Genomic DNA, 12,384 nt, shown 5'->3' with positions numbered 1-12,384 from the left:
AACTCCTCCTAGACCGTTAAAGCTACAGAGTTGAAATTTTGCATGTAGGCTTGTATATACAGCAGGGGTTGTATATCTCGGATTCAGCCGGATCGTATCACTATATCATATAGCTCCCATACAAACGGCAAAGTCACGAACTGACTTTTCTCAATAACTTTGTTATTTTCTAAACTATTGTCATGAAATTTAATATTTGTGAGATTATTAAACATATAAACGACTATGCCAAATTTGATAAAGATCGGGTGACTATATCATATAGCTCCCATACCAACGATCGGGGAAAAACAGTGAGTTTGAAAATTCACTTGGCAACGTTTCGGTAGTAAAGCAACGTCCTTAAATTATTATTATATTTTATTATTTTTCTATTACGATAAACTATTTGACCGTTGCCAGTCAGAATAATCGGTAGGCAAACGAATCTGCCGTAATCGTAACTTTTTTTTTAGCATTTCAAAATATAAAGCGCGATATCGATAAAATAAATATATATAAAAGTCATCTAATCGCGAAACTCGAATACGATCGTCCAAAAACATAGTTTAAGGCAGTTGAATCTCTCCTTGATGATATCCGCACTGTCCACATCCATCCAGATGTAAACCTGTTCATTGGGGCAAACATTTGTGACTGTAGGGGGTACATATTCCCGGCTCACCACAGCCCACTTCTCCGTCTTTATATCAGAGTTCTGTTGTTCGAGGAGCGTGAAAATTCGCAGCAAACAAGTCTCTACCTTTGGCCAAGTAACTCTGGCCGCTGTCAGGTGCAGGAAGTCTATAAAACCAGCGGCCTCATAGAGCCCTATAGAACACACGCTGCTCGCCACCCATTCCCTGGTCTCTTCATTGGCCGCTGCGATGTACAGCCGGCCATGGTATTCAGCGACCGGAGTGACATCATTGAAATCTAAGCTCCGAACGTCTCCGAAACGCAAAAGTATATCAAAGAACCCTTCGAACAGATCGGAAAAGTTCTTTGCGCATGAAGAAACTACCACAATAAACGGCCTCTTCTCTGGCAGGATGTTCATGTATGGCGGGTGCTGACCAGTTGTAACATCCGGTTCCATTTCCATTTCAGATTCAACTTTAACTTCGATACTTGAGTCTGACACCGAATTATCGACTAGTGGAAGCGCGATATCCTCGGCCTCAAGAGAAAATCGTATCAAGCACACAAAATTGTTGCCTTCATAGCAAGACACAATCGGCTTAATTTGTTCGTTGTTGCCTGGACCAGCAACTTCTGTTAAAAGAACTGAATCGGCCAACGTTACATCAGAAGTACAAATCTCCAATGGTTCCTGAATATTGAGAAGACTCTGCAGCTCTCTCTTAAGCTCGTATATGCTAGATGAGATCGGGAGCTTCATAACCAATTGCTGGAAAAGAACACTTGGTCACGATTATGAAAAGTAATATCCTCACGTTTACTAACCTCTCCGGATTCCATGATCAATTGAACAGTCAACATATTTTTACTTTTGTTTTTCTCTTTTTTGATATTCAGAATTAGAGCAAAGTTTTTGTTTTATTTTTGATGTTGACTGTATGAGTTTACGAAGTAGAATGATTGAAGTACTGTACCCCCTTGACCAGGTCGAATTTTACAAACATCCCAGGCCTTCTTGGATCTCAAAAATATGTGAATTGCTTCCGTCTAGCCGAAAGTACTAGATACTTTCGAAAATAAGCTGAGCAGTAAGCAATTGTCAAATATTTCTGTCTCTTTTTATACCCTTGCAAATGGGGTATATTAATTCTCCTCCCATCTCCTACCATATAAAGTATATATATTCTTGATCAGCACGCCGAGACGAGTTCATATAGCCATGTCCGTCCGTCCGTCCGTTGAAAGTTTGCATTAAGGCTTGTATATACTGCAGGGGTTATATATCTCGGATTCAGCCGGATCGGACCTCCATATCATATAGCTCCCATATAAACGGCAAAGTCATGAACAGTGACTTTTCTCAATAACTTTGTTATTTTCTAAACTATTGTCATGAAATTTAATATTAGTGAGTTTATTACACCTATAAACGACTGTGCCAAATTTGATCAAGATCGGGTGACTATATCATATAGCTCCCATATCAACAATCGGGGAAATAACTTCGTTGTTAAGTTAGCCCCGGCCCTCTGGTTATGTTGTGTTATTAACCGTTCCTTACCGTATATTTTTAAAAATTTACATTAAAAATCAGAAAATACTTTATAAAATTTTAAATTTATGTTAAAACTGTCCAGATATACATATCATCGTTAACGTCCTCTTCGGATTGCAAATTTTCCAATTAATTATCTGCCATTTTTCGATGTTCAATGGAAGAAATTATTCCTTCAACGCTTTTTTCAAGTGGTTAGCTAACGACCTTTTTGAAATTTAAGTCAAACCAAAGTCAAGGCAAAGACTTGACAAAAGGGGATCGATTAAAGAATGTAGATACTATCTGGCTTACCATTTTCTATTTATTTATTATTATTTTTTTTTTTTTTTGTAAACTTTATCCCCAGTTTCCGATGCATTTTCTCCAAGAACTCCAACTGGATCTACGCAGCTATTCATTCGTCTCGCCGACTTAGGTATACCATGCACCAGTAAAGCAAATATTTGAAATTTATTAAACAAATGCATTTTCTCATTCTTTTTACAAGCATATCTTAGTATCTCGCTCAATCAAGCATACGAGCACCCTAGCGCCCCCACCAGCCAACGGCCAACTTCGGCCTTATGGAAAAACGTTTATGCATAACTTGGCTATTTTTTGTCCGATTTTGATTAAATTTGGTATTTTGCTAGTTATTAGTATTAAATTTAAGTGTGCCAAATTTGATTGCATAAGGTAAAAAAATACGGGAGATAATCGAGTTTTTTCAAATTACGGGGGCGGAAAGGGGCGAGGCAAAAATTTGAAATAAACTTAATCAATGTACATACTACACGAGCCCACATATTAAATTTGGTAGCTCTATCTCATATAGTCTTCGAGATTTACGCTTTCATAAGGACGGATCCTTTGATGACCCAAACTTTTTTAATGCCAAAATGTAGAGATCGTCAAGGACATCTTAGAAAACCATCTTTTTGTCCTGCGGCAGGATTTGTGCCAGTTTGGTCCAGTTGTTGTTTTTGTTCTTGTTGTTGTTGTTGTCTTATAGTCTCCGAGATCTACGCGTTCATACGGACGGGCTGACGGACGGACGGACAGACGGACATCGACTGTCCTTTTGCCTTTTACATACATTTTGGTGACTTTAATATACAATTTCACCCTACCAATAGCTATGGGTGTATGGCATGAAAATATGAATATTTGGCTTGTTTACGCTGCACTTGTTGACGCAACTGTAATGAGCCACTTTTGTGCAACGATTTCAAAGAAGATATTCCAAACATTTTTATACCCTTGCAAAAAGGGTACGTACATTTTGGGTCTGAAGTGGCAACGCATAGAAGGAAGCATCTCCAAAGATATATAGTATATATATTTTTGATCAGCACGACGAGATGAGTTCATATAGCCATGTCCGTCCGCCTGAATCAACACAAACTCCTCCTTGACCGTAAGAGTTACAGAGTTGAAAATTGCATGTACGCTTGTAAATCGTGGATTCAGCCAGATCGGACCACTATTTTATATAGCTCCCATACAAACATCGAAGTCACGAACTGTGAGCGAACTTTTCTAAATAGAGCGATTGCTTTAAAATTAACCATTTGTTAGTTTAATATCGAGTTTTAGTTATCCGTAATAACCTCTTCCCCCTCTTGAATTAAGATGTTTCTCTGTATTGTTAGCCCCACTGAAAGTTATAACTTCAGATAATCTAAAAGTCGACCAAATTATCTATTCATTTACAATTTATCAAGTCTGTTTTCAATTCTAGAGCTGCCATTGTACATCTTATAACTTGTGCATTTTCATAGACAAAAACTTTATTTCAATTTTATTATTTACACCCTAGTGAAACTGAAATTGACAAATTGAAATTCCATTTATATTTTAAAATATAAAAGATTATCTTAGTTATTTGCTATGAAATTGGTTGATTGATTTCCCAATATTTCAATGGGATTAATTTACACTCAAGAGTGATAATAGTAAAATGTTTATTTATTTACCTGTTAATATCTTAATTAATTTTACATTAGATTTCAATGAATTTTGAAATTATTTTCACATAAATTCGATGAAATTGAAAATCTTCTTGTGAAATTGTTTTACTTTGTTAAAATTGCTATGCCAACAAACTAACTATTTTGCGGCTTAAGTTAAATTGAATTTATTTTGTTGAAAAACAAACTTCATATTTGCAGACACGTGTGTGGCACATTAAAGCCTTAAGTTAGGTTCGATTTTGGTCCAAATTGAATCCCTTTGAATTTGTGCGCGGGTTGTGTATGGCAAATGCATAATTTGCCATAGAAAATTATGCCACCAAGACGGGAGGGATAGCAGCAGAAAGGAAACGCAAGGCAAGGCAAGGCAGGAGAAGCGACTCACTGGCAATGTTCTTCCTGGCTGCTTCCCATTTCTCGGTTGATTTATTTCACTTTTGGGCAAAGTTGACATAGCACTTGACTTGGACTCCAGCGAATCCCTAGTCTGCATATGAGTGTGTGTGTGTGTGTGTGCTAGATTATTGCTTTATGTTGGTGCTTTTTTTTTTGTCTGCTTTTATAGAAGAAAGAGGGCGAAAACTGGGAAAAAAAAAGTTTGCCACAGTTGCGTAATCTATCGAGAGTTTATGTAAAGCATATCTCTTGTTGGCCAAACTTGACACAATGAAAGCCAAATAGAATTCCGAATTTGCTTGCTCCCTCAACGTTGCCCTATGCCAATGTCTACACCAAGAGATGATGAAGATGATGGCGACGAGGGCTGAGGAATTTTTAAACTTTTCGTAGGTTCTTTTTTTTTCTCTTTTCGAATGGTGGAGGAGCAGGTGACAGAAGCTTGAGCCACAGTTAGTTAGGTGGCAGCTTTGCCATCATTATCTTTTCGCCTGTTTCGCTGATTACACACAGCGGCCAAGTAAGTGTAAACAAAAAGGTTCCCCATTCTTTTGGCCATCTCCTTTTCTCTCCTCCCCACTCGTTTCCTCTTGTCGTTAGGTATATTATATTGGTTCTAGTTCTGGTCCACGTTCTGCTCTTGCAAACACGTGCCAACGACTAATGTGCTGCTAAAGTGTGCCGCATAAATAATACAGTTTATGATCAACAAAAACCAAAACCAGCCGCAAAGACAAAAGAGAATTCAAAAGAGTGAGGAAGAGAGAGAGAGAGAGAGAGTAAAAGAAACCTAAATTGGTACATGCTTTAAACAGATATACATATATCTATGTGCAAACATGACTCCATGGTAAGTATATATCCCTTTGGCTTTCTCCTGATACAAGCTTTTCCCCTTTTTTGCATAATTCGACATATATTCGATTCAATTGTATTAAAAGATTTGTTTACCTTACAAAAGGACAAAGAGTACTTGATTCAAGTAGAAAGTCATCAGAATCATGAGAGCTTGGTTACTTAAAGAAGCTTAAATTCCAATTTATATAACAAAATATTCCAAAAGGTTCACTTGAACAACATAGAGAGGTTAGTTGACATAAATTTCCCTATACCTAGGCAGTGGAATGACAGAATTATGGCATATCATTATGCCTACTCTCATATATTCGACTAACTGCTTTGTACCACTGTGCATTAGTCCAGAAATGTCGAACAAATTGATTTTTGGACCCAGCATTCCCACACTTTTGCCTCCGTCTTCTTTTTTCTTTTTCTATATATATATATATAAATATCTGGTTGTATCAGCCGGAAAACTGTCGCCCTCTCAACAACAAAACAAAAAAAAAAAAAAACAAAAAAGGGACAACGCGGCCACAACTTCCCGCATTGAGTAAGCTATGATTTTCGTTTTGGCTTCCTTCCTATCTACCTACCTACTTATCTGCCATTCAAACTGAGGCAACCCACACCAGTAACCATTTACCACTTACCACTGCCTACCGCCTACAACTACCACCTAAAAATTTTTTTCTGTTTTTTTTTTTGGCCATTTTGCCCGTATCCAGCTAAAAACGACTTTCATTGGCATTGGCATTGGCATCCCAACGCACGACGATGTTCATTTTGTAAAGTATTTGAACACATTTTTTATGCTGCTCAGACGTGGGCTTATTCCGGGCTCTCCGTTTCTTTTCCTTACTTCTTTTCCGTCTCGTTCTCTGCCGTTTCCATTTCCGGGTTGTCTCCCCGGCACGATTTCCCTTCTATGCCAACCAGCCTTCCTTCCTTCAGCCTGTTTCAAACTACTTTATGTTGGACATCTGTTTGTTTGAAGTGCCGGCTGGCAGGCGCAGATTTTTCCAACCAAAGGCCAGAGCTTTAAACCCGACCCCAACCGATGGCAATGAAATTCTTTTCCATTGCCTCTAACACAGCATTTTTGCGATGAATGGGGCAATGTAAATATATTTTACTGTTATGGCAACTAATAAGTACATTATATTGTGTAAACTTTTTGCCTCATCTTTAAATAAAAGCTCAAAAGCAATTTAGTTAGTTTTATACAATTATATTCAAAATAATATATATAAAAGGTAAATTAAGAAAATGTTTTAAAGGTCATGTATTGTTTTGAACATCGCGTGGTATGAGTAATATTTTTGTATGGCTTTCACTATGTTTCAACTGTTACATATACATATAAGTATGTATGTATCTATTCCGAATAAGAAACTCGCTCACCATAAATAATTCACATTAAATCTGTCCCTTTGAGCTCAGCTATGCGTAAAAAGTTATGCCACATTGCATTTCCCAAAAATCCGGGGCAGGGCAATGGAGAAGAAGAAAATGATTCTTGTTAAAGAAAATTTATATTATTAATTCATAAATTCAAGTTCTCTTTCTCATATCTGAAATATTCGTTCAACCAAAGATGGGAGGGAGGGAAATTCTATTAATCGAAAAAGACCAACGAAAACTACACTAAACGAATTTCATTGAGGAAAATAATGCAGAAAATGTAAAACTATTCAGAAATAACTCTTATTATCATACTCCAAAGTGTAAAATGTCTGTGGGACTCATTTCATTTCCCTTAGGGTTTCCTTTGGGTAAACATTCAAGGGATGGACATTTCAGCACTTTTGATTATAGTTGGTGTTGGTGAACAAAAAGCTAGATTTATTATTATTCTGCGCTCCTCAAAATGTCTATTTGAAACTCTTTGGAATATTTTGTATGCCCCCCCCCCCCAAAAAGTATGCTAAAGAAAATGAAAGGCAATAGAATTTGAAATTCAACTTGATTTCCAAATGTTTATCTCACTTCCATTTCATATGCCGTTAAAAAACAAAAATTTTCTATATGTATGTGTATATGTATTTGGATCCCTCAGTTGGAATTTAATTCCCAACTCTCAACTCTCTCAGTTTATTTTATAACCTATGCTACCTCACTTCCGCCTCAAAACTGGCATTCATGCTACCCGCATAATTAATGCTGTCGTAAAGCATGTGAGAGGCCATGAGAACATTTGCCGGAATTACTTGTAAAACGCTAATTAAACAATTTTAATGGCCGTCAAATAAAAGTGCCATAAACGCATGCAAATAAATTCGTGTGCAAAAGTCAAATGCTAAAGGGAGTACGACTCCTGCGGGTGCCAGGCAAGGCCAGTGAACTGTGATTGTGAAAGCAATTTCTGAAACAGTCACTCAACTCAACTTGGGGATCGCCGCACACGTTTAAACAATTGACAATCTCTCGTAACCATAATTTCTGTCTGTGTCTTGTTTATGCTGCGCTGACCTTTTTCCACTTGACATCGACCAGGGAAAGGCTAAAAAACAACAAATAACAAAAGGGTTTCCCAATGTCCAAGCCACATCAACCTTGTTGACACTCAAAACAAGCAAGGGAACACGAAAGTTCCCTGCGTATCTATATCAAAGCAGTTGGGCCACCTCCAATATGACAGTCGAGAACATGCAGTGGGCGTATTAGTTCAGTTTTGATTTGTGTGGGCTTCAAAACGTGTAAGCAGCAACGACATTGTAACTAGGTGTTTACCATTTGCCATTTAATTGGACAGTGACATTTCATTTTCATTCGAAAAACTCATCAAGAAATTGGTTGACAAAAGGAAACTTAACCACTATAAAACCTTAATTGGAAAATTTTGTTACACCTCCATTAAAATCATTATTCTATGCATTGGCAGAATTATTAACCATGACAAATGTCATCAAATTGGTAAATCTTTGGTTAAGAAATAGTTTTCAGGAATTCATTAATCAGTCTTTTTGCCAGTTCCAAGTATTAATTCGGGTGTTGATTGTCGTCAAGTGTTCGATTGTTCAGCTTAGCAAGTTAAATATCAAACATTTTGCAAAATTAGTTAATCGCATTCACCAGAGAACGAATGTCCTTGCAAATTGGAATACCACTTTGAGTTTCTCTAATGCACAATTACAGACTTGATCCGTCCTAATCTTAACCCCGTTTTCCACTAAAGTTAATGGAATACATTTGTCAGAAATGTATATTTTACTTGAGCGTATGTCTTCCTCGCAGAGTTTTTTTTTGGCCATGTCTATGTTTACTTGTGGAATTTTAGAGTATATTCTGTTTCTAATCAAAACATTGGCATGACAATGTCATTAAGCCAAACTGGTGGGTGACGGCAACTCAATCTATTCGGTTGAAAATCATAATTCAAGTGAAAGCCAATGGCAACCCATCTAGTGTGTGTTCCACCTACCTTCGTAGCTGCTTTCTTCTTCATCGTTCTACAATCTAGAGACATTAATCAAACTCAAACGCCCCGTAATGTAATGCTCTTTGACGTTTAAACTGTGCTCAAGCGTCTTATGCGTTTACATTGATATTTAATCAAAAGAACACTTTGGGAAAAACAAACAGGTGCCATACACACCCAGACAGACTCAGACACAGATACGTTCACACACACACACACACACACACACACACACACACACACACACACACACACACACACACAAAGAGAGCAGTCAAGCAGTAAGTTTAACTTTGCTGCCAAAAACAGGACATACACACACACACACACACACACTCACGCTGGAGTTGAAACGGAGAACGAGGATTTCGAAGACATTCTCATTCCATTCCATTACAAAACTTCCTTGGAATGGAAGGCGAAACGCCAAGGCGACCTGTAAATGAACTTCAAGTTCGTTCTGCATTCTACCTACATTCTATCCAATTTTGTGTGTGTTTTTGTTTTCCTTTGTTCGGTTTGTTTTTGTCGCGCCCCCCTTCCATCTCGCTTCCTTTTCTTGTTTTCACTCTCTCTTCATAACATGTCACGTTGTCGCTGGCATGTATAAGAATACGAATATATATGTATGTAGATATCTATGTACGTACATAGTACTTCCTGAGCCCGGTGATAAAATACAAACAACCAAAAGATGTGGACAAGAAAAAAAGCACGTTAAAAGAAGGCAAACTCCACATCGTCTTGCCAGCGTCTCCTCAGCGTCACTCTCAGTCTTGTTAGCATGTCGAAGCCAAGAGTCACGCAAAATGCAAAAAACAAAAAAACCAAACAAAAAAAAGCAAAGAAAAAACAGCGAGCGGTACAAGCTGTCAATTGTAGGAAAACAAAGACCTGAGACCTAGTATAAGAATCGTGATGGAATGGGCTATACTTGTATGTGGAGAAAAGGAGAGAGAGTGAGTGAGTGAGAGAGAGGGTAGATGTTGATGAAGGCGGATGCCCATAAAACTGCTTTCGTTTTGAACGTCGTAAAAGAAATTGTATTTTAAACACAAGAAACCATTTAGTATTCATTCTAATTAAATTTGCATTTTTGGCATTTCCTTTTTTTTTTTTTGTTTTCTCTTCTGTATTTTGTTTTCTCCTGTTGTCGAACAATAGCAATTAGGCTCCTGATGAAAGTGAAACTTAGCCTATATAGTGTGAAGAAAGGAAGGAAGGAAGGAAGGATAATATGCTTAGGTGTTACAATCACTCTTTATTCCCGTGTGAATGTGTGTGTGTGTGTGTGTGTATGTGTGTGGCAATTAAAACAGTTTATGCTGAAATAATTAATACCAATTATTAAATACCCTCTGATGACCATTCCCATAATCATTCTTGCCCAAGAAAGACTGGACAGAAACAAAAGATGTGGCCAATTAAGGCAAATTAATAAGCTGACCAGGCCATGCGTATTCATTAAAATTAAGAGGAAATGTCGCCTGACCGTTTGCCGGGGTGGACAACTTCTCCAGAGAGCTTCATTTCAACTAGAGTGGAGGAAGGAGTCTAGTGGTGGCAGCCAAATGAAAACAGCAAAAAAGAGGTGAGGTGCGGAGAGACTAACAATCATGCATAATTGAATGCGTGCCATAGTTACACAAATCTCTGGCTCACACATATGCTTAGCTATTAAGGCCGAAACACGAGCAGCATAAATGAGGCAGCTAAAAGGCCAAACAGTTGCTTCTAGCTTCAGCTCCAGCTCCAGCTCCTGCTTCTGCTCCTTCCATTTACCCACTCGACAAATCCAATGAAAAGCGAAATGAATAAAAAATTAGCTGCGACAGGGCCCAAAAGCAAACAAGTTTGCCACTTGCCTCCAACAAACTTCTCCCCCCTCGCCACACCCTCGGCTTCCCCTCGCCCTCATACTGACTCACTTGAGTTGCTATGCTCAATTATTGACGAGAGCTGAGGCATTGCTCCTTGCTAGGATTATTGATTTTTTTTTTGTTTGGTGTTCTGCGTTTTGTGTGTTTGGTGGCCAAGTCTTAGGCTCAAAGCCGACAGATTCGTTGGCGTTTGTATTGGCATTGGCAATATGGATGTGAATGTGAATGTATATGTAGATGTAAATGTAGATGTGGTTGTGCACGCACCACGTGCTGCCCAATGTGCCGCAAACTAAGCGCTAAAACTTCTGCCGAGTAACGGGAGGGAATTGGACGCAAAATGAACCGCAACCAAATGACAATAGCCCAAAAACGACATCAAAAACTGACATCTGACAACTTGGAAAGTTTCCACGAGTGGAGTAGAGAGTACAGCGCGAGAAATGCCCCCAACAAGTCAACCAGACTTCACACAAATTGCATATTAGATTTTATGGTTACCAAACGAAAACACACAAACCTTAATGCTTTTACGTGCAATTTTGTCAAAGAACAAAGAGTATTAGAAAAGAGGCTAGTTCAATGCCTGCTTAATAACAAAAGACACAACAGAGAGAAAGAGAGAGGGTGAGGGAGAGGGAGAGTGAGAGTGTAAGAGGGTGTGGTAGAGGACACTGTTAATGCGCTTAAAAGTGCGACTGATTCCACGAACCGGAATCATCATCAGTCATCAAATCGAACAAACAATGGCTAGAAAAGATCAATGTGTCTGAGCTGAACAAATATAATGAAAGAATGGACGCACCCAGTTTCAGTTTCAGTCGCAGTCACATTCTCATTCTCATTTCCAGTCATTCACTTATTCCTCTCTTGTTTTTTAACTGCTCTGTTCAAATGAAACATGCACAGGTGTTACGTTCCAAAAGACGAAGACAAAACAAAAGAAAACAAAACAAAACATTTCTGTCTCATACATACGCCCACATTTGATAAGCCGATTTCAAAGGAAAAATCCTTCTTAGGTGTTCAATAAGTCCACAAGTCCTTGTGGTTTAACTTTTTGAGACGATTGAGAGGCATTATCTGACCTATGTGGGGCAAAACTTGCACTCTCCCACTCTCTTGTTCGTTGTTGTGAGAGAGTCGTGGTTGCCTGCCTAATTGACCACCAAGCTTCAATTGAGTTTAATACCCGGACCATGGACCACTGAGCACCACTCTAAGCAAAAAGAAAAAAAGAGACGGTTTTACGTTGCTGACAGATCAGCAAATAAATAACTCAATTCAAAAGAAACACTTAAATTTTTATTTTCCAGCCAGGCCAAGCCAAGATATATGTATGTATTTATGTGTATGTATATAAAGAAAATGGGAAAGACCGAAAGTAAATTGATGACATTTTGGCAATACTCCAACCAATCCTCAAGAGACCTCTTCCAAACAGAGCAAATTGCTCTCTACTATAAACATTAAGCATACGCCGCGTGGCCTTGTCAATTGCAGTTACGCACGCCCAAGTACTCTCGTTTCTACTCCCACTAGTGTTTCTCCTTCAACTCAAATCCGATTAATGCCCGTGAATGGTCATCAACTAATGTTCATTCTCCACATTTTACATATACATACACACCTATCCATACACACATACAGGCACATCCATTTAGGGCTCATTACAGCTCAATCAACAGGCAAACAATCGGCACTAGGTTCAAGTGC

The 12,384-nt window shown here is 38.3% G+C and overlaps 1 protein-coding gene across 1 annotated transcript; it reads right to left on the bottom strand.

Moving 5' to 3' along the window:
• Positions 1-344: 344 nt before the first annotated feature.
• Positions 345-1,513, bottom strand: LOC111518995. Its single transcript, XM_023177499.2, has 2 exons — positions 1,447-1,513; positions 345-1,390 (listed from the first exon to the last, which is right to left on the bottom strand). The coding sequence occupies exons 1-2, from the start codon at positions 1,480-1,482 to the stop codon at positions 509-511; spliced, it is 918 nt and encodes a 305-aa protein (XP_023033267.1). The 5' UTR covers positions 1,483-1,513; the 3' UTR covers positions 345-508.
• Positions 1,514-12,384: the final 10,871 nt, after the last annotated feature.

This window comes from Drosophila willistoni (assembly GCF_018902025.1).
Source record: "Drosophila willistoni isolate 14030-0811.24 chromosome XR unlocalized genomic scaffold, UCI_dwil_1.1 Seg143, whole genome shotgun sequence".
Taxonomy (NCBI): Eukaryota; Metazoa; Arthropoda; class Insecta; order Diptera; family Drosophilidae; genus Drosophila; species Drosophila willistoni.
The sequence above is the reverse complement of the archived record's forward strand: the minus strand, read 5'-3'. Positions and strand labels throughout refer to the sequence as shown.